General features: G+C 44.5%; 2 protein-coding genes across 5 annotated transcripts in view; one reads left to right on the top strand and one right to left on the bottom strand.

Moving 5' to 3' along the window:
* The window catches only part of LOC140600532 (protein canopy homolog 2), a 37190-nt gene extending 21093 nt beyond the window's left edge, over positions 1-16097 (top strand). For all 4 annotated transcript variants that reach the window (XM_072768833.1, XM_072768836.1, XM_072768835.1 and 1 more), the window contains 10 exons: positions 1767-1817; positions 2385-2492; positions 3866-3931; positions 4495-4626; positions 4880-5068; positions 12288-12487; positions 13447-13576; positions 13682-13783; positions 13985-14194; positions 14509-16097. In XM_072768833.1, the coding sequence (XP_072624934.1) occupies positions 1767-1817; positions 2385-2492; positions 3866-3931; positions 4495-4626; positions 4880-5068; positions 12288-12487; positions 13447-13576; positions 13682-13783; positions 13985-14194; positions 14509-14679 (1359 nt within the window). In that variant the 3' untranslated portion in view covers positions 14680-16097. The remainder of the gene's footprint in view (positions 1-1766; positions 1818-2384; positions 2493-3865; positions 3932-4494; positions 4627-4879; positions 5069-12287; positions 12488-13446; positions 13577-13681; positions 13784-13984; positions 14195-14508) is intronic.
* Positions 16098-16832: 735 nt separating this feature from the next.
* Positions 16833-19928, bottom strand: COQ10A (coenzyme Q10A). Its single transcript, XM_072768841.1, has 5 exons — positions 19787-19928; positions 19219-19365; positions 18250-18442; positions 17903-18004; positions 16833-17641 (listed from the first exon to the last, which is right to left on the bottom strand). The coding sequence occupies exons 1-5, from the start codon at positions 19909-19911 to the stop codon at positions 17474-17476; spliced, it is 735 nt and encodes a 244-aa protein (XP_072624942.1). The 5' UTR covers positions 19912-19928; the 3' UTR covers positions 16833-17473.
* Positions 19929-21489: the final 1561 nt, after the last annotated feature.

Raw genomic sequence — 21489 nt, 5'->3', positions numbered from 1 at the left:
AAAAAAACACCTTTTCTGAAGGATCTCTTTCCTTTCCAGTTCTTCCTGGTGCCCCCAAAAAAGAAGGATACTAAATTCTAAAACATCTCCAGCCCTTCTGAATTCTCCCCTTAGGCATGGAAAATTTTTAAAATTTGTAAAGATTTTATTTATTTATTCATGAGAAACCGAGACATAGACAGAGGGAGAAGCAGGCTCCCTACAGGGAGCCCTATGCAGGACTCCATCCCAGGATCCTGGGATTATGACCTGAGCCAAAGGCAGACGCTCAACCACTGAGCCACCCAGGTGCCCCTGTTTTGGAATTTATTTTATTTTATTTATTTTTTTTGTTGTTGTTTTGTTTTGGAATTTATACAGTACTATTGCTTCAAATGATTTTCAGTGCAATCAGCCAGCAGTGCAATAGTTACAAGAAAAGGTGTATCTGGCCTTTTGACAAAATGAGGAAAGGTTTGGTCTTGTTCCTGGATTAGTTTGTGTGTGTGTGTGTGTGTGTGTGTGTGTGTGTGTGTGTGTAATCTTTTTAGTTTGCCAAGTGCTTTCACATCATCGTAATTTAATTATCAGAAGACAGCCCTGTGAAATATGTGGTGGGTATTTAACACCATTTTTTTTTAAGATCTTAATTATTTATTCATGAGAGACACAGAGAGAGAGAGGCAGAGACACAGGCAGAGGGAGAAGCAGGCCCCATATAGGGAGCCTGATGCAGGACTCGATCTCAGGACTCGGTGATCACGCCCTGAGCCAAAGGCAGATGCTCAACCACTGAGCCACCTAGGCATCCTAACACCACTTTTATAGATGAGGAAAATGAAGGTGGCTTTGACTATCATTTTATCTTCAAAATCTTGTGCAGAGAAGTTAATCTTATCAAACTTCATAGCTGATTAGTAGTGTAATTGGTTGTTTTTTTTCAAAGGCAGTGTTGAACTCTTGCACCTCAGCAATCTTCTCATAGAGAGTAGCCTTTCTTTTTGTGGGGAGAAATCTCTAAGTATAGAAAACAGGTGAACTATACTATTTGTCTTTGTAGAATTCCTTTAGGACAGGTGTGTATTTGACAAACTCAGCTTTTGTTTATCTGAAAGGTCTCTATTTCACCCCCTTTGTTAAGACTTTTTCCTCACCTGGATATACGTTAGCTTAATAATTCTTTTCTCTCATTGTTTGGAAAGTAGTTTTCCAGTTTTTTGGTTTCCCAGTGCTGTTATTGAGTAGTCTGTTGTTACATTGTAGGTATTCTGTCTTCCTGAGCTTTTTCCAGGAACTTTGAAGAAGTGTGGTGAAGGCAGCCTCTGCCTGTGGCCTCTCCTAGGCTGGAGAGGTGGAAGTGCTGCCGAAAGACTAGGCACTGCAGAGGTCTTACCAGCAGAGTCAAGTAGTCGCTCAGTCCCCTCATTTGCTTTTCTGAGGCCACTCAGAACTATTGACAGCTGGATTGGGTTGGCCTGGGCACTCTAACAACCACCTCTCTGACCTTTCAGTGCCTAGCAAAGCCTGCCCTGATGAAACCCAGATGACTGGAAAGAGCCTCTCCACAGCAAATGCTATTAAAGCTATGGATGCAGAGTTAAATCTGCTATTGCCTCCAGATTGGGGACTCCTTCAAAGCTATTCAGGGCCTTTTACAGCTCTTTTTATGTCAGACTGTCCTCGGAGGCTAAGTAAGGTGGAGAGAAAGAGGATGAGTCACTATAACTCCTTGTTATACATAGGAGGAAAGAGTAATTGTTGCATAAGGTGCTGTGTTTTCTTTGCAGAATGCATCTTGTCTTGTTCTTGCTGCTCGGCATGCCAGTGCCTCCTCTACGGTAAGGACTGGAAAAGAGTATCACTGAGGCAATCTGACCCTGGGATTATGGGATGGGGAGTAGGGTTTGTTACCACCTAGCTTCTCATCATTATCCTGAGTAACTCAGAGGTGTCTTTTGTTATTGTTGTTATAACTATTAGTTAATATTACTATTATTTTAGGAAGTAATTTATTCAAGAGTGTAGTGAGATGGGAATAGCAAATATTTTTGCCTTATCTTTTAAGTTATAATAAAATATACATAACATAAAGTTTCCCATTTTAACCTTTTTTAAGTGTATAGTTTAGTGGCAGTAAGTACATTCACATTATTGTACAACTATCATCACTATCAATCTCTAGAACTCTTTCATCTTCCCAAATTGAAACTTCGTACCCATAAATTCTCCATTCCCTTCCCTCTCTGCCTAATTCTTTTACCCTCATCTGGGCAGAGTAGTTGACCATATTTCTCTGGCAAATAGAGAAAGCCAAATTCTAAAAAGCAGTCTTAGCATACCTACTTTGTAGGAAAAATCTAATCAACATTTTGACCATCACCTAACCTCTCTATGTCTCTTTTTAGAATTTGAAAGACATATTGGCCGACTTGATACCGAAGGAGCAGGCCAGAATAAAGACCTTCAGGCAGCAACATGGCAAGACAGTGGTGGGCCAAATCACTGTGGACATGGTAAAGATTGTGGGGTCTTGGCTGGAAAAAGTAGCTCTGTAATGTGCTTCAACAAAAATACCATTCTCTTGGGACGCCTGGGTGGCTCAGCGGTTGAGTACCTGCTCCTGGCTCAGGGCGTGATCCCAAGGTCTCAGGATCGAGTCCCACATCAGGCTCCCTGCCTGGAGCCTGCTTCTCTCTCTGCCTCTGTCTCTCCCTCTCTCTCTGTGTCTTTCATGAATAAATAAATAAAATCTTTTTTTTTTTAATAAATAAAATCTTAAAAAAGAAAAATTCTCTTCACTGACTATTCAGAAGCATTCTGTCCCATACATGGAAAAGTTGGAGCTTAAGATGTTCATTAGAAATTAGAATGTTCTAATGTTCTTTGTTTTTGTTCTTTTTTTTTTTTTTTTTTAAGATTGATTTATTTACTTATGAGGGAGAAAAAGGGAGGCAGAGATAGAGGGAGAAACAGACTCCTCATGAGCAGGGAGCCCAATGTGAGACTGTATCCCATGACCCTGGGATCACAACGTGAGCTGAAGGCAGATGCTTAACTGACTGAGCCACCCAGGTGCCCTAGACTGTTTTAATTTTTATTTTTTTAAAAGATTTATTTATTTATTTATTCATGATAGATATATATAGAGAGAGAGAGGCAGAGACACAGGAGGAGGGAGAAGCAGGCTCCATACCGGGAGCCCAATGCGGGACTCGATCCCGGGACTCCAGGATCGCGCCCTGGGCCAAAGGCAGGCGCCAGACTGCTGAGCCACCCAGGGATCCCCAGTATTTTTAAATATATTTAATAGTTGAGCCTAGATTAATTTACCCATGGGAGAGATGAATGAAGTATCTATTCCTCATCCCAACCCCTCAGCTTTTGGGGCCAGGACTCTGTTAGAGTTAATGCTGTGTTGATCATTTATACACCTAGATCAGCTCCAGCAGGTGGTCTAGAACAAGCTTAGGATGGCTTCCCCAGCTCTAAGAGTCTGAGCAGCTCAAATGATAATTCCACAGCAGTGTTTAGTCTTTGGTCTCTATCTCCTTTCCCTGTTGTAGATCGCATTCTGTTGACTTTGGTTGTGGGAATGAAGGAGTAAGAATGGGTAGAATAAAGAATAAAATATAAGAAGAGAAGGAAGCAGAGGCAGACACAATAAATAAAGACAGATTTTTCAACTTAAAATTTTCATTTCCAGTGTTAGCAGGCTTCCCTGCAAAGTTCTGTTCTATGGTAAGTAAACCTCTCAGAAATCTTTCTATGAATGAAGTCTTGCAAATCAGGAAGTACATTTCCTTTCTCAGATGCCATGGAACACTAACAAGCTCTAGCCTGAATTATTCTGACTACTTGTTACATCCTATCCTCTCTTTTTCTTTAGATGTACGGTGGCATGAGAGGCATGAAGGGATTAGTATATGAAACATCAGTTCTTGATCCTGATGAGGTAAGAGACCCTCATGTCAACACTAATCATAGTTTACTGACTGTTGTGCGCACCATAGATTAGACTGATGAGGGTAAAGAAAACAAAGCATTTGTCTTTGTGTATGGAAAATAGGTACGTGTGGGATAACTGAAGAACAAATCTACCTTTTCAATATATTACCTAATAAAACTAAAAGTACTAAATAGAATTAAGTTACGTGAAGATTTAAGCTTTATTTTTTATTTTATTTTTTTCCTTTTTTTTAATGTTTATTTATTTATGATAGTCACAGAGAGAGAGAGGCAGAGACACAGGCAGAGGGAGAAGCAGGCTCCATGCACCGGAAGCCCGATGTGGGATTCGATCCCGGGTCTCCAGGATCGCGCCCTGGGCCAAAGGCAGGCGCCAAACCCCTGCGCCACCCAGGGATCCCAAGATTTAAGCTTTAAAAAAAATTTTTTTAAGCTTTAAAAATTCTATTCTAACTTGTTGAAAGGTCTGATAAGAATGAGACTAGTCAATTATGTGACTTCCAGGCTAGTAAATTTAAAATTTGTACCTCCTATCTCTTTTCCCTCAAGGGCATCCGTTTCCGAGGCTACAGTATCCCTGAGTGCCAGAAACTGCTGCCTAAGGCTAAAGGCGGTGAAGAACCCCTGCCAGAGGGCTTATTTTGGTTGCTGGTAACTGGACAAATCCCAACAGAAGAACAGGTAAAGCAGAAGGATATTAGCCCTTCTCTTTCTCCTTCTTTGCCTTTCTCTAATCTCAGGCACTTAATCCTGATTTGGCTCTGGGTGGTAGTTTGTAGGGATGTATAGTAAGGGGAAGGAATCAGAGCAGAGTTCTGCAGTATAAGTGGACTGAGTTGAATTCTCTTGGATTTTCTTTATTTAGATGTCACTGTCTTTTTTATTTCTCTTTTTCCCTTGCCTAGTGTTATGAGCAATGTCTGCCTTTCTACAGGTGTCTTGGCTCTCAAAAGAGTGGGCAAAGAGGGCAGCTCTACCTTCCCATGTGGTCACCATGCTGGACAACTTTCCTACCAATCTACACCCTATGTCTCAGCTCAGTGCAGCCATTACAGCCCTCAACAGTGAAAGTAACTTTGCCCGAGCATATGCAGAGGGTATCAACCGAACCAAGTACTGGGAGGTAAGAAATTTTGGTGTAATGTGTGATGGGGATTTAAAGGACTTTAGTGTGAAGGAAGAAAAAGGAATGTAGAATCTTTAAGAAGATTACTACTCTCGGTTATGACAGAAGCTCATTTAACAAATTTTTATTTTAGGCTTGCTTTTTTTTTCAGTCCTTGGGATTATATAGATAAATGGAACATGCTTTCTATCACCAAGGTTATTGGTTTGATTAGGGTGAGATACATGTAAAAAAAAATACAGTTCAGTAAATCTTGCTGCAATAGGGTATATTACACAGGGCTGTTGGAACATTGAAAAAGATGTGACTTAACTACAGGATCCCTGAGGAAGATTTCACAGAGTAGTCTGCTCTAGCCCCAAATGTCCCTTTTTCTCGTTCTTGTCCTCAAATGAGGAAGATCTTGGAATGTTAGGTGAATGACAGCTAAGGCAGTTCTCAGTCTAGCTAGGAGGACTAATGCCAATCTGCCAATGTTCTGTACTGTTTCATAGCAGAAGGGTGGTTACTACCCTGGGATTAGGATCCAGAAACAAATGAGCTTTGATTTCTGAAAATGAGATGTGACTCTACTAGTTTGAACTGGTTGGAGTATGAGAAGACTGCCTTGTCCCAGCGGATAGTACATAACTCCTTCCATCCTCTTTCCAGTACCCTACATGGTATTCACAAACACTGGGTAAAGTACAAGTTATCTGGCTAGGTTTATAGCAAGACATCCATCTCATTTTCTTTTCTTATTTGGAAACAGGTAAAATAGGAACAGAATGGTCCCTTTTTGTGAAGCAGATACACTAGATAGATGATTTGACCAGGAGAAAGCCCCCAAAGAGTTTACTTGATGCATGGCACAGAATAACATGCACAGTCCACTGATCTGATGCAATCCTTTTGGGGTTTTGGCAAATCCTGCTTCATTTGGTTGGTCAATACTTACTCAATGCCAACTGTGTATTGAATTGTGTTTGCTATTGGGGGAAAGTGGAAGGGAGTTTGAAATTAGGTTGGCACTGTGAAAGAAGGCATAGGAATTATGGAAAATATACACATTCACAAGTACTTAAAGCATTCATAAAGCCCTGTATCAGCAGGTTCAGAAGGTTGTATAATCTGAATATATTGTTTTCCATTTTTTCTATTTATTTGTTTGTTTTTAAGATTTTATTTATTTATTCATGAGAGACACACAGAGAGAGAGGCAGAGACACAGACAGAGGGAGAAGCAGGCTCCACGCAGGGAGCCTGATGCGGGACTTGATCCCAGGACTCCAGGATCACACCCTGAGCCGAAGGCTGACGCTCAACCACTGAGCCACCCAAGTGTCCCTCCATTTTCTTTTTTTTTTTTTTTCCATTTTCTTTTTTAAATGTTACTCAGGTAATTGTTATTTGTGTGGGTCACCATAGCAGAAAAGGTTAAATTGAGACCAGCAGTTCTCCTATTTTAAGACTTGTCTCTTCCGGACGCCTGGGTGGCTCAGCAATTGACTGTTTGCCTTTGGCTCAGGGTGTGATCCCAGCGTCCTGAGATTGAGTCCCACATTGTGCTCTCTACGTGGAGCCTACTTCTCCCTCTGACTGTGTCTCTGCCTCTCTCTCTCTCTCTCTCTCTCTCTCTCTGTCTCATGAATAAATAAATAAATAAAATCTTTAAAAAACAAAACAAAACCCTTGTCTTTTAGAAATTGACCACTCGGATCTGCCTGTTACTACTTACAGTGCTATTGTCTTGACTGTCACGACAGGAGGAGAAAATAGCTTTTTCATGCTTTATAATAGACCTGTAAGATATTTCCCAGGGATCCAAGCATGCTTCATTGTTTCATACTGTCCTTTATTGAATCATTAAAATGAATCTTGTTTCAGTGTAATCATTGATTGACTGTTCTGCCATTATCTCTTCGTGAGATGTCATCTGAGTGCAGTTGTCTTGAAGTAAACATGTTATGTTCCAGGACTTTGCCAATCTTTTGGAGAGTATTTAAAAGTGGTACTGATGTATTTGTCAGCCTTAGAGGATGTGTGTCTGATAAGTTCACACTGCACCAATATTAGCACCAGTAACTGCTTTAGTTTAGTAGAGCTTCGTGCTCTTTTGCTGTTACATCTTGTGTCTCTTTCAAAGGTCAGACACAATATTTCTTTTTTTTTTTTTTTTTTTTAAAGATTTTATTTGTTTATTCATGAGAGACATAGAGAGAGGCAGAGACACAGGCAGAGGGAGAAGCAGGCTCCATGTGGGGAGCCTGACGTGGACTCGTTCCTGGGTCTCCAGGATCATGCCCTGGGCTGAAGGCGGCACTAAACCGCTGAGTCACCCGAGTTGCCCCTCTCTGTGTCTTCTTTTTTTTTTTTTTTTCTCTGTGTCTTCTTAATAATGATTGAAAGCGAACTACCTGGCCACGACTCACGATGATGATTATGGTCAGCTTTACAATCCTTATAATCCGGGATCCCTGGGTGGCGCAGCGGTTTGGCGCCTGCCTTTGGCCCAGGGCGCGATCCTGGAGACCCGGGATCGAATCCCACGTCGGGCTCCCGGTGCATGGAGCCTGCTTCTCCCTCTGCCTGTGTGTCTCTGCCTCTCTCTCTCTCTCTCTCTCTCTCTCTCACTATCATAAATAAATAAAAATTAAAAAAAAAAACCTTTACAATCCTTATAATCCTTATTCCAGATAGTTGTGATGTTGGCCTGTCTTAATTGCCTTTTTTTTTCTCCCGCAAGGCTGTATCAATGAAGAGTGTTTTGGTACAAATAGCTAAATAGCATCTCAGTCTTAACTTATTAAAAAAAGAAATAGGGGGATGCCTGAGTGGCTCGGTGGTGGAGCATCTGCCATTGGCTCAGGTCTTTTTTTTTTTTTTTAAGATTTTATTTTTTTTTAATTTTTATTTATTTATGATAGTCACAGAGAGAGAGAGAGAGAGGCAGAGACATAGGCAGAGGGAGAAGCAGGCTCCATGCACCAGGAGCCCGACGTGGGATTCGATCCCGGGTCTCCAGGATTGCGCCCTGGGCCAAAGGCAGGCGCCAAACCGCTGCGCCACCCAGGGATCCCTGGCTCAGGTCTTGATCCCGGCCTGGGATTGAGTTCCTCCCTGCGGGGAGCCTACTTCTCCCTCTGCCTGTTTCGCTGTCTCTCTCTCCGCGTCTCTCATGAATAAATAAATAAAATCTTAAAAAGAAAAAAAAGAGATAACAAGAGTTTTCTGTCAGTTTTGATTTTGATCTCTTCTTGACTATACAGCATTGACCACTACAAAAACAGCTTAAGGATCCCATGTTGTCATACTTGGTCTGATACATGTTGGTTTATAAACTTCATTCTCAGTAGTAGAAATGAACACAATCTCCTTTATGTGGTTTCTTTTTGATGTGGCCAATCATTACTTTCCAAATAGTTTTGCAAGTTAGTATATACTCCACAGATAACAATTTGTCTAGCCCAGGATCCTGTTCTTCTTGGCATTATGCTAATTAATCCAAGTCTCTTAGGACTACATATACTTGATGCGGGCTTCTGGAAGTAACCTACTTCCTTGGAGGATATAAATCTGTAAGGAGGTGTGTGTGGTTAGAGTATGATTATCACAAAAGTAATCTCCTGGGATCCCTGGGTGGCGCAGCGGTTTAGCGCCTGCCTTTGGCCCAGGGTGCGATCCTGGAGACTCGGGATCGAATCCCACATCAGGCTCCCCGTGCATGGAGCCTGCTTCTCCCTCTGCCTATGTCTCTGCCTCTCTCTCTCTCTCTCTCTCTCTGTGACTATCATAAATTTTAAAAAATAAAAAAATGTTAAAAAAAAAGTAATCTCCTGAGAACTTGCAAGTGTTAGCTGAATATTTCTTGCTTCGAGTAGCTTTTTAATTTTTATATTCTTATTGAATCCAGTGACATTGACAAAATTCACAAAATATTTGATACTTGCATAACTTGTGACTTCATAGGGATTAACTCATTTTGGCTAGTTATTAATAGGTTTTGTTCTTTGAACAGAACTACTGAAACCTCCTGACTTCTTGCAGGAGCATTTAGCTATTTAACTTGTGTATTGGGATCCCTGGGGTGGCTCAGAGGTTTAGCACCTGCCTTGCGCCCAGGACGTGATCCTGGAGTCCCGGGGTCAAGTCCCACATCGGGCTCCTTGCATGGGGTCTGCGTCTCCCTCTGCCTATGTCTCTGCCTCTCTCTCTTTCTGTGTGTCTCTCATGAATAAATAAATGAAATTAAAAAAAATAACTTGTGTATTAGCACTACATAATAATATCAACCAGCAAGTGTTTATTCCATGCTTTCTATGTACCTGGAACTATGGATGAAAGCAGATTTATTTATTTATTCATTCATTCATTCATTCATGAGAAATAGAGAGAGGCAGGGACATAGGCAGAGGGAGAAGCGCCTGATGTGGGACCTGATCCCAGGACCCCAGGATCACACCCTGAATCCAAGGCAGGCACTAAACCACCAAGCCACCCTGGCGTCCCAAAAGCAGATTTTTTTAAAGTTATTTCAAAAAAGAAAACAATGCCAAAACTCTATCTTGTCCCTGAGGAACTTAAAATCCCTTTGAGAAGATAAAATTGAGACCGAAGAGTTGAGCAAGCTAATATCCCCAAAAGAGACAGCTAAATTATATTTTCCTCTTTTTTTAAGATTTTATTTTTAAGTAATCTCTTACACCCAACATGGGGCTTGAATTTACAACCCTAAGATCAAGAGTTATGCCCTATCAACTTACTTCTCTTTTTTTGTTTGTTTTTTAGATTTTATTTATTTATTCATGAGAGGCACACAGAGAGAGAGAGGCAGAGACACAGGCAGAGGGAGAAGCAGGCTCCATGCAGGGAGCCCGACGTGGGACTCGATCCCGGGTCTCCAGGATCAGACCCTGGGCTGAAGGTGGCGCTAAACCGCTGAGCCACCCGGGCTGCCCCTTCTTTTTCTGTTTCTATTAGTAAATAAACAGCACTATTTATTAGGTAGTCTTTTTTTTTTCTTTAAGGTTTATTTTTATTTATTTTTGTAAAGATATGCTTTTTATTTTTAAAGATTTTATTTCTTTATTCATGAGAGACCCACACAGAGAGAGAAAGAGAGGCAGAGACACAAGGCAGAGGGAGTAGCAGGCTCCATGCAGGGAGCCCGACACAGGACTGGATCCCGGGTCTCCAGGATCACGCCCTGGGCTGAAGGCAGCACTAAACCGCTGAGCCACCGGGGCTGCCCTTTTTTAAGGTTTAAATTCCAGTTAACATACAGTATAATACTAGTTTCAGGTTACAATATAGTGGTTCAATACTTGCATACATCACTGGGTGGTCATTTGGGTAGTCTTGCTAAAAAAAAAAAAAAAAAATTGAATCTGAAACTACTCAAGCCTTTAGATCTCTCAGTTTGTAGAAAATACAGTAGACAGAGGAATAGGAACAGGTTAAGTGACATCACAGGTATATAACCAGCAAAATCTAAACTGGGAAATTCTCCAGAACGAGTGATCCGATTTTACACAAATAAATTGCAAAGTAGTTCCAAAAAAAAAAAACAACACAAGAGGGAACCCAACATTGATCAAAAGAGACTTAAGGCAGCCCAAAGTGTCTCTCTAATAAATAAATAAATAAATAAATAAATAAATAAATAAATAAATAAATAAATCTTTTAAAAAAATAAAGTAAAATTAAAAAAAAAAGTTTAAAGATGTGAGATGATTGTAGTGTGGGCTATTTTCAGTAGATATTTAGTAATATTGAGGATTTGTTCATTTTTTTCCCTATAGGCTAATGGCTTTATGATTTTTTTCACAGCCTTTATCTTTAGAGTTATATGCTTATATATTTACATGTTGGAATATATGATATTTGGAATTCGCTCAAAATAATTTGGGAGGGGGAAGGCGAAAGTAAGGGTATAGATGAAACAAGATTGTCCATGAGTTAAAAATTGTTTAAGCTACATGATGCATATTAGCTGAGTGGGTAACTTGGGTAACTTTGGGCAAGTTACTTGACCTGACCGAGCTTCCAAACTTTTTCATTTATAAAATGAGGGATAGGGATTCCTGGGTGGCGCAGCGGTTTAGCACCTGTCTTTGGCCCAGGGCGCGATCCTGGAGACCTGGGATCGAATCCCACATCGGGCTCCCGGTGCATGGAGCCTGCTTCTCCCTCTGCCTATGTCTCTGCCCCTCTCTCTCTCTCTGTGTGACTATCATAAATAAATAAAAATTTTAAAAAAATAAAAAAAATAAAATGAGGGATATATTACCTTACAGGGCTATTGTGAGAAAAGAAAAAAATGCAAATAACATATCACAGTTCCTGTTATATAATAGTGCTTACAAAACAGAAGTCTTTGTTATTAACTAACAGTTGAGTGCCACTGTTTGACCCTTGGTATATATGGTGAATTTTCTTTAAAAGATGAAACATAGGGCAGCCCCGGTGGTGCAGCGGTTTCGCACCGCCTGCAGCCCGGGGTTTGATCCTGGGGACCCTGGATTGAGTCCCACATCAGGCTCCCTGCATGGAGCTTGCTTCTCCCTCTGCCTGTGCCTCTGTCTCTCTCTGTGTCTCTATGAATAAATAAATAATCATCAAAAAAAGAAAAGAAAGCTGAAACATAGACTTGATTCTTAAAACCTAGTGTCTTAGCGCATTAAGTCATGTAGTGGGAAGGATCATGATTAAACATAAAAGTGGGCGTGCTGAGTGGCTCAGTTAGTTAAGTGTCCAACTCTTTTTTTTTTTTTTTTTTTTTTTTTTTTTTTAAGTGTCCAACTCTTGATTTTGGCTTAGGTCATGATCTCTCAGAGTCATGGGATCGAGCCCCACATGGTCAGGCTCCATGCTCAGTAGGGAGTCTTTTGGAGATTCTCTGTTTCTCCCTCAACCCTCTCAAAAATAAATAAACCTTTCTTTTTTTTTTTAATCTGACTTTGGCATTTAACTGAATGCTCTGAACTTGTTTCCTCACCTGTAAAATGGAGGTTACTATGTCACAAGATATACATGAGATATTATGTGTGAATCATTTAGTGCAGAGCCTGGGTCATAAAAATTGTTCAGTTAAATAGTTATTGTTACCCTCCATATATAATCACTGAGCATGAAACCATTAACCAAATAGCCCAATCCATGGAGTACAAAGAGCATCTTGCTTAATTCTTTTTTATTGATAATCCTTTTGTTTCCCCCCCTCTATTTTCCTCAACAGTTGATTTATGAAGATTGTATGGATCTGATCGCAAAGCTACCTTGTGTTGCAGCAAAGATTTACCGGAATCTCTACCGAGAGGGCAGCAGTATTGGGGCCATTGACTCTAAGCTGGACTGGTCCCACAATTTTACCAACATGTTAGGCTATACTGATGCTCAGTTCACTGAGCTCATGCGCTTGTACCTCACCATCCACAGGTAAGCTAGACCTAGCAACCATAGCTACCAGGGATTGATAGAATTTTTTTTTTTTTTTTAAGATTTTATTTATTTATGAGAGAGGCAGAAACACAGGCAGAGGGAGAAGCAGGCTCCATGCAAGGAGCCCAACATGGGACTCAATCCCGGGCCTCCAGGATCACGCCCTGGGCCGAAGGCGGTGCTAAACCGCTGAGCCGCCCAGGCTGCCCTGGATTGATAGAAATTTTTAAGAAAAGCCCCTTCAGGAATCCCTGGGTGGCGCAGTGGTTTAGCGCCTGCCTTTGGCCCAGGGCGCGATCCTGGAGACCTGGGATCGGATCCCACGTCGGGCTTCCGGTGCATGGAGCCTGCTTCTCCCTCTGCCTGTGTCTCTGCCTCTCTCTCTCTCTCTCTGTGTGTGTGACTATCATAAATAAATAAAAATTAAAAATTAAAAAAAAAAAAGAAAGAAAAGCTCCTTCACATTCTCATCTTCTGGGAACAGGTGGTAGGCAGCAGGGAGGTGGAAACATGGCATAAGGGATCACACAAGGCAAGAAAGGAGTCTAGTAAAGGAAATCCAGAGGTGTAGGGAGATTACCATAACCACTTTTAAGAACAAAGTAATGCTTCTAAGTAGCTGGGGGAAAGTTGTCACAGTAGATGGTCTTTCAGCTTTCTAGGAGCTCCCTCTTCTGGCCATTGCTATTAAAGCTGGAGTGAGAGTCCAGAAACTTGTCACACAGGCGTCATCAACCAATGACCTCTCCAGCCCTGTGGATTAGTGAATAAAGGCTGGTAATGAGTTTGGGACATCTCTTACAAAAGCTTCTGTATCATTGGCTGCTATAGGCTGGTATGAGCCCATAACTAGGCTAGCATGTGATGAGAGAAGAGCAAGGTCTGTATTTCTATAGTCTGCCCCTTTTTCCTCCTCTTTCTCTTGGCCTTGATTCTCCTTTCTTACTTCCTCGCAGTGACCATGAGGGAGGCAATGTAAGTGCCCATACCAGCCACCTGGTGGGCAGTGCCCTTTCAGACCCCTACCTGTCCTTTGCGGCAGCCATGAACGGGCTAGCAGGGCCCCTGCATGGTTTGGCAAATCAGGTAAGACTTCCTTTTCCTTTTCTGCTCCATGCTTGTCTTCTGATCTTGGCATTCTCTCTTGGCATATGTGTTGACACTGTCTTATTCCCCAAACCTAACCCATAGGAAGTACTTGTTTGGCTCACACAACTACAGAAAGAAGTTGGCAAAGATGTGTCAGATGAGAAGTTACGAGACTACATATGGAACACACTGAACTCAGGACGGGTAAGCAGAGATGCTTAGCAACTAGGAAAGAAACCAAGACCCAAGTTGCATGATTTGGAAGAATTAAGGAGAATAGAATGAAAGAGGTCACTAAGTTAGAGAAGACCCCCCCTCCCCCATATTTGTCTATCCTAAAGAATTTAGAAAAGACAAGAACATCTACTTGAGAATACAACTGGCTTTTTTACCCTTTCTTCGCAGGTTGTCCCAGGCTATGGCCATGCAGTACTAAGGAAGACTGACCCACGATATACCTGTCAGCGAGAGTTTGCTCTGAAACACCTGCCTCATGACTCCATGTTTAAGCTGGTTGCTCAGCTGTACAAGATTGTGCCCAATGTCCTGTTAGAGCAGGGCAAGGCCAAGAACCCTTGGCCCAATGTAGATGCTCACAGTGGCGTGCTGCTCCAGGTGAGCCTTCCTGTCCCTGCTTTCCCTTTAATTTGTGCCAACCCCGAATGTTCTCTGCCATGCAGAAAGTCAACCTCGTAGTCAGAGCAAAGACTCATACCTTCTTCCTTACCCCTTTGATAAAGTTGCCTATGGCGGAGGGCAGGTGCAGGCAGGAGGAAAAGGGTGCTCTCTTTTCAGAATCCCAATTATTGTATTATTCCTAGTTTCATTTCTATTTAAGGCTGACTTGGTTAAGGTTTGTGTCACCCTGAATTTGTGCGTGCCATTACCTCAGGGCCTTTAACAGAACTTTTCTCTCTTTTATCTTATAGTACTACGGCATGACAGAGATGAATTACTACACAGTCCTGTTTGGGGTATCACGAGCACTGGGTGTACTGGCACAGCTCATCTGGAGCCGAGCCCTCGGCTTCCCACTAGAGAGACCCAAGTCCATGAGCACAGATGGTCTGATGAAGTTTGTGGACTCTAAGTCAGGGTAAAACTGAAGACTGGGGGAGACTAACTACCAGAAAGTGAGGGAGCTTTAAAAAAAAAAAAGTATAATTTTGATTTGTTTCAGGGGGCTTTTTAAGACTTAAGATTAAATTGTATCTGAGGCACTGATAATACGTTGGAGGTTAAAATATAAATTAAGACTTTAAGAGATAAAAAGTAACTCCTTCCTCCCCAACCAGTTCCTTTCTCTTGCCTGGTGAGTTGCCCATCAACTGTAGGGTGACCAGGACTAATGCATGTGGTATGGGTTAGGTTTGGGCCCCCCACCATCTCTAGAGTGAGAATCTGGCTCTCCTTTCCATGGGTTAAAGCTGGTTGCAGAGAATCTGCAGTCACTTCAGAGCTTTCGGTTCTGTTCTCTCCAGCCCTCCGTAGGCCAGCAAATCAGGACTCCGCCTTTTTTGTTTCCATAGGAATCATGTTGGATTATCAGCTCTATCAAGCCCCATCACCCTCTCCCATGCACACAGACACTTCCTAGCAAGACCTGTTGGTTAGTTGGACATCTTTGGCATTTTTTTTTATGCTATCAAGTGACCATAAAGGCCATTAACATTTTGTGACTGGCACCCAGTGTTGTTGGCTTTTTTTTTTAATTATCCCATGAAAATTAAGATCTGAAGTGTTCCATTCCCCACTACTTTGTTCCCTCCTTCCAGATTTTCTGTACCTGCTGCACTTCAAGCTGAGGGTACTCTGGACCTACCCTTCTTGGTCCTTACTAGAGACCTCTTTCAGCAGGTTATATATGCCACTATCTAAGTAAGTAGTAGTCCTTCCCAGTCATTTGGCTTTATGAGTGCTTAACATGATCTAAGTTTTCACTTCTGCGGAACACAAGCCACTACCCTCTGACCTTTTTTCTCCCCTTTATTTTAATATGCTATAGGCCACTGAATAAGGACTTGGGAATGTCCAGAATGGTATCTTCAGAGTCTGGTTCCAGGGATATAGGTACTACTTTCTGAGCAGGGAAATTATTTAAGATTGGACGTGGTTTCCTTTGACTATCAGGTTCTGGGGCTAAGAACATTAAAAATAGTAGGCCTCCCTTCTCTTTTCCTGCTACAAGGAAATATCCCTTTATTTATCAAGGTCCTTATCCAGTCCCTTCCCCAAGAGCTTACAGTACAGTGCTTATTTCTTAGAAGCCCCATTTGCACAGGTTTTCAGTGACTCAGAATGCTCTACTGCCTTTTCTTTAAGAAAGGATTGAAATACACTCCTACTGTGCCCCCTTCCTCCCTTGCAAACTCCTGCCTGTGTTTGTGTGGATCCCTAATCCCTAGAGCCACGCTGAGATGGACACATTGTCTGTAAACCCCTGGGTAACTGTCAAGTCATGATCCAGACTTCAGGTTGTTCTGTATAAAATGCAAAATAAATGTTTTTATTAACAATGCTTGAGCCTGCTATTAAATAAGGCCTGGAAGAATTTCTGTTATGAAATAAGGAATATGGCTAGCAAGATCCTGGACTAAGTGGGTTCTAAGTTGTCTTGTGCGCACCTTTATCTTTAGTTGGGTCTGACATTCATTTACACGAGTAAGACAGGATCCTTGTGAAATTTCCAAAGGAGAGTTCTGTCTCCTGTCTCCCCTCAAGGTTAGAAGTCCTTATCGTTCAGCGCCCCCATCCTGCTTAATTTTGTCATAAGATAGCACACTCAAGGACCTTAGCTGAGACCTCACACCTGCTTCTGTGGCTAATCCAAGGAAGCTGGTCCAGCCCACTGGGTGAAAGGAACAAACCATACCAAGGGCAAACAGAGGAGGACCGCTAGCTCTGGACCTGAGCCACTAGAGGGCTCTGGTGCTGTGTGGAATGCGTGTTCCTTGCAGTCTCTTAAAGGTCTTCAGAATAAGAGGTGGTCCTGAGGCCATGGGCTATATGGTAGATCTGAGGCCAGATTATTCTGTCCTGAGACTCCTGCTGCAACTGACCTTCTGAAAAAGTCTATAAATAGGCAAGGGAGTGGGTACTAGGTCCTGGCTTGTAGAATGTGCTACTATAGTTAGCAGGGACACTATGTCCAAGAGGCCTTCTTGCATCTTTACTCCCCTAAGGAAGCCATGACTTTCTTCTGCTCTGCTATATCCACATTGTTCCCCCGAAGAAACAGTATAAAAATGCCAAATTCACTGTCACAATTAATTTATTGAAATTTTATAAAAACTCAGCCAAGTGGAAGAAAAAGGTACAACCCAAGAGTACAATTCTCTTCAGTGCTTTTATTCTCCTTGCCCCTGTGGCACTGATGTTGACAGCCCCTTGCTCTCCACTAAGCAGGCAGCATGGAAATATTCTTAAAGTGAGTTCATATAGATTTCAAGCTGGGGCCAGATCTAGCATTTTCTGAGACATCTCAGGCAGGCAGGTTATTGACTACCCAATACCTCTCTGTCAGAGGAAAAAGTTCAGTTTATTCAATCTCTGGAAAAGTTGCAATGTTCCCCTGGTCAGACACTAAGGCATCTTGACAGGGTCCAAAGACAACCAACAGTCGTGATTATAATTCCCCGTGAGAAGGCTGCAGACATCAGACATATGAGGCTCTCAAGATGAGCCTGACCATTTCCTAGGCACGTCTTCTTTCCATAACCTCCTGCTTTTCTGCCCCAGCATTTCCAGCCAGCTTATAACCCAATTTCTGGGGAATTGAGAGGGAGAATATCATTATGAACACAGACTCTTCTGTTACATTGGAGCAGAAGTCAAATGAAATAAATAAGAGAATTGGGTTGGGAGGGAGAGGAGAGGCCAGGGAACAATCCTTCCTCAAGTCTGGTGCACCTCATGGAACATCAGTTCACGGGGGATGGCTGTTTCTGGACCAAACTTGGTGGCTGCCCGACGTTCGAAGGCAGCGACGTTCTGTTTGACAACCTCATCGAAAAACATGGTGGCCAGCTGGGAGTGCAGTAGAGAACGAAATTCAAAGGAAATCTGGGAATGGGTAAGAGAAACTATTCAAGACCTTGGTGGATAGTCCTTTCTTCCCTTACCCACTCCAGTTCCTTAGATCCCCTCAAAAGCCCTTACTTAGGACTGAGCACAGAGTAAAGTTTGATGTAAGCTCAGACTTCTGGAAAGTGTCATTGACTTAGGCAATACCAAGTCCTAGCTATACTTAATAACTGTCACAGTACCTCTGCCCAGCCTTCACAATCCAGTTGTTGCTCTATGCTCCACAGCCTCCTGACTCACCGAAAAGTCCACAGTGCAAGTTCGAGGATAGGCAGGAATACCAGGGCTGAATCGCCAAATGGTCTCTAAGTGGTTGAAGAGCTTGCCATCAGTGCAAACAGCCTAGAAGAGGGCAGTTAGTCAAATAATATTACAATGGAATGAAACCTTTAATAAGTACTTTAAGAAACCTATAATGAGTGCAAGAGTGTATAAGAAAGAACTGAAAAATGTCTTCCTTTCCTTCTAATGTTTTATTAGGGAAGTATTGATAAAATCAGTACAAGGAAGGCCAAAATAACCCTTCAGTGTAAAAAAATGCTAAAAAATACAAAAACTTCGCTGATTAATCCCTCCCAGTGCCTCACCTTGACCATGTGAGGTTTGACCATGGAAACAGCAGACGTATAACGTTCCACTATAGGTGGAAAGCCAACCTCTAACTGGGCCTTCAGGTGACCTTTGCGGCTAGATACCACCAAGGACTTCTTACACCAAGGCACAAACTCACGATACTCCTGGACATTGGACACCACTTCGAACATCTCCTGCATTGAGTACCTAGGGGAAGGAGTCACAGAGAGGTTATGTTTTGCAGTTCACAGAATGCTTTTGCATTTTTTATCTATTTTTTTATGATTTTATTTATTCATGAGACACAGGCAGAGGGAGAAGCAGGCTCCATGCAGGGAGCCCGATGTGGGACTCGATCCGGGGTCTCCAGGATCATGCCCTGGGTTGAAGGAGGCAATAAACAGTTGAGCCACTTGGGCTGCCCAGCATTTATTATCTATTTTGATCCTAAGCAGGACCATCTAGGGGGAACAGAGGCTACCAATTTCATTGGTGATCACAAGAACTCAGATCCTAGCTCTACAACTTTCTAACAATGTAGCCCTAGGTAAAATTACCTGTGCCTCCGTTTTTCTCATCTATAAATCAGACTTAGTACTTGATTCATAGGTTTGTTGACAGGATCAAAAGAAAAACTACGTAAAACACTTAAGTAGCCTAACTACTTGCCGTAGCAAGTGCTCAGTTAGTATTTTTATTTTGCCCACGAATACGTGTAAAAGGTCAGCAGAGGGACAATACCCTGTCGTCTTATACTGTCCAAATATAATGTTTCGTTTAATTGACGGGTAGGGCAACGAGGAAGGGGAAAATTAAGGTTGGAAGGCTAGCAGGGAAGGATAAAGGATCAGTAATAATAGCTAGGGAGAGGGATGGCCGGGGAGGAAGCTAGCCCACCACTGCCACCTTGCATCCTAGCCTGGAGTTAGTCATTTGGAGACGAAGGGAAGGGGTAAGGATGCTGGAGGGGGGAGGATGCTCACCCCATGATCCTACGCTCGGAGTAAGCCTTTCGCTTGTTGGTGAAGGGGGCTGCAAAGCCCATGAAGGAACGAGAGGGAGGTAAGCCAACCTCAGCCACCAAGACCCGGGCAGCGCGGGGCAAGAAAAGGCTGCAGGGCGTCAGAAATCTAAGGACAAGAGGAAAGGAGAGAGGAAGTCATGACTTTGTGTCCCTCAGGCATTCCTGGGGGAGCGGGGCGCATCCCAGGCAGGGCGTCCAGACAAGCTTTCCCCAGCACCTGCTGCGGCCTGCCGGGCGCCGCGGCGCGGCAGTCACGAGTGCGAAAGGTCGAGGGCGGCCGAGGACAGTGCTGCGGGGGGCGGGCAAAAGTGGGGTGCATCCTCTGAGCGGGGGCCGCGTCGCGGCTAAGAGCTAGGACTCGGGGGCCGCGGCCTCGGGGCCCGCCAGCGGCAAGCAGCGGTTGGGCGCCCCCCGGGGCTGGAAGGCGAGCGCCCCGGGAGACCCCGGGGAGGCCGCGCCCCGCCCCCGCCCCCGCCGCCCCGGGCGACCCCTCGCCGCCCGCGCGGGCGCTCGCGCCTCCCCCTCACCTCATTGGCCGCGGCGGCGGGGGCGGGGCCGGGCGGAGCGCGAAGCCGCAGCAGCGCTGGGCCGCCGCGCGCGTCCCTCCGGGGAGCCGGCGCGCGCCCGCCGAGGCCATGCGCCCCGAGGCCATGCGCCCCTCGCCCGGTCGGCGGCGGCGCCCGCGGGCCCCCTCGCTGCGGAGGAGCGGCGGCCGGCGGCGGGCTCGGCGCGAGGCGGCGGCGCCCCGGGCCGCGGCTGCTGTCGCCCTGCTCCCGCCTGGGCGGGCGGGGAGCCTGGAACTGAGGCCGCGCCCGCTGCGCTCGCTGCTCCCGCCGCGCCCGCAGCTCCCGGCGCCCCCACGTCACGCCGTCGCCATGGCGCGGGCCGGGGGCCGGGGGCGGGGGGCCGGCGCGGCCTCTCGGGAGATGTAGTCTCACGCGTCGGGCGGGAAAGGGCGCGGGGGAGTGAGAAGCCGCGGGGGCCCGAGGGCCCAGCCGCCTGGCAGAGGCCGAAGGGGAGGCACCGAGGCGGCTCCGCGGGCGGCGGCGGGTCCGCACGCGCCCCGGTTCGCAGCTGCCCGCGCCGCTGCCTCCGGGCTGGCACCCGGCGCTGTGCTGCACGCACGGAGGAAAGGAGTCTTACGCCCTCTGGGCTAAGGCCTTGCATAGTTTTCTCTTTTAGTATTTATAGGAAGAAGTCGGGGAAGGCGGAGGGAAAACCAGACTTGATTTTAGAGAAAACCGCCTTCGCCTGGGAGTGTGCGCTTGCCCAAGGGGGAGACTCCCGGGCGGGAACCCGGGCCGACCAGTGTCACTAGGCTGCTCGCCGTCGCGATCCAAGGAGGGCGAAATGCCCTTGATAAAAATGGGAAGAATAAAAGGGAAATAAAAAGAGATTGGATCTAGGTGGGTGCAGAAATCACTGAAGTTCTCCCATAGTGGAGAAGAGGAAGGGCATTTGGAGAATGGTGGTGGCCAAGGGCACCTGCTGGCGCAATGGCTGAGCGCCTTTGGCCCAGGTCTTGACCCCACGGTCCTGGGATCGAGTCCTTCATCCGGCTCCCCTGACGGAGCCTGCTTCTCTCTGCCTGTGTCTCTGCCTCGCTCTGTGTGTCTCTCACGAATAAATAAAAGAAAAATGGTAATGCCTGGGCGCCTGGGTGGCTCTGTAAGTTAGGCATCTACCTTTGGCTGAGGTCATGATCCCAGGGTCCTGGGATTGAGTCCCAAGTTCCGGCCCCTTGCTCAGTGGGGAGTCAGCTCCTCTGTCTCCCACTTCCCCTGCTTGTCCTCTATCTACCTCCCTGTCAAAGTCTTAAAAAAATAATAAAAAAAGAATGATGGTGCCTGCTGTTGCATTTAGAGATGTTTATGCTATTATATTGCAAGTCCTTCTGCTTTTGCTCTAAATCTTTGATCATACTTCCACATTCAGGAGACTCTTATCTGAGTAATGTGTGGAAGGGGGAAGGAAGACAAAGTAACTAAAGACTGTGTTGCCTCTGGGGTCTAATTGGTGTGGAAGAGAAACATCTTCCCTAGAAATGGGGACCTGGAACCATAAATCCCCCACCTCCCCACTCCTCCTTGAGATTGGCATTAATTTTGGGACTTCCATTGGATATGGACTGATTTAACTTTTTTTAAGATTTTATTTTTTAAAGTAATCTCTACACCCAACGTGGGGCTCAAACTCACAACCCTGAGATCCTCCACCAACTGAGCCAGTC

The sequence above is a fragment of the Canis lupus genome, chromosome 11 (assembly GCF_048164855.1).
Source record: "Canis lupus baileyi chromosome 11, mCanLup2.hap1, whole genome shotgun sequence".
Lineage (NCBI taxonomy): Eukaryota > Metazoa > Chordata > Mammalia > Carnivora > Canidae > Canis > Canis lupus.
Note: the sequence above shows the minus strand (reverse complement) of the source record. Positions and strands in the feature narration are given on the sequence as shown.

Bases quoted from the DNA above. Each gene is read 5' to 3' on its own strand.
- COQ10A (XM_072768841.1), bottom strand. From the start codon at position 19,911: ATGGCCTCGGGGCGCATGGCCTCGGCGGGCGCGCGCCGGCTCCCCGGA. The intron at 19,366-19,786 runs GTGAGGGGGAGG...TCTTGTCCTTAG, and splicing joins CCGCCGCCGCGGCCAATGAG to ATTTCTGACGCCCTGCAGCC. The intron at 18,005-18,249 runs GTGAGGCACTGG...GCCCTCTTCTAG, and splicing joins TCAAACCTCACATGGTCAAG to GCTGTTTGCACTGATGGCAA.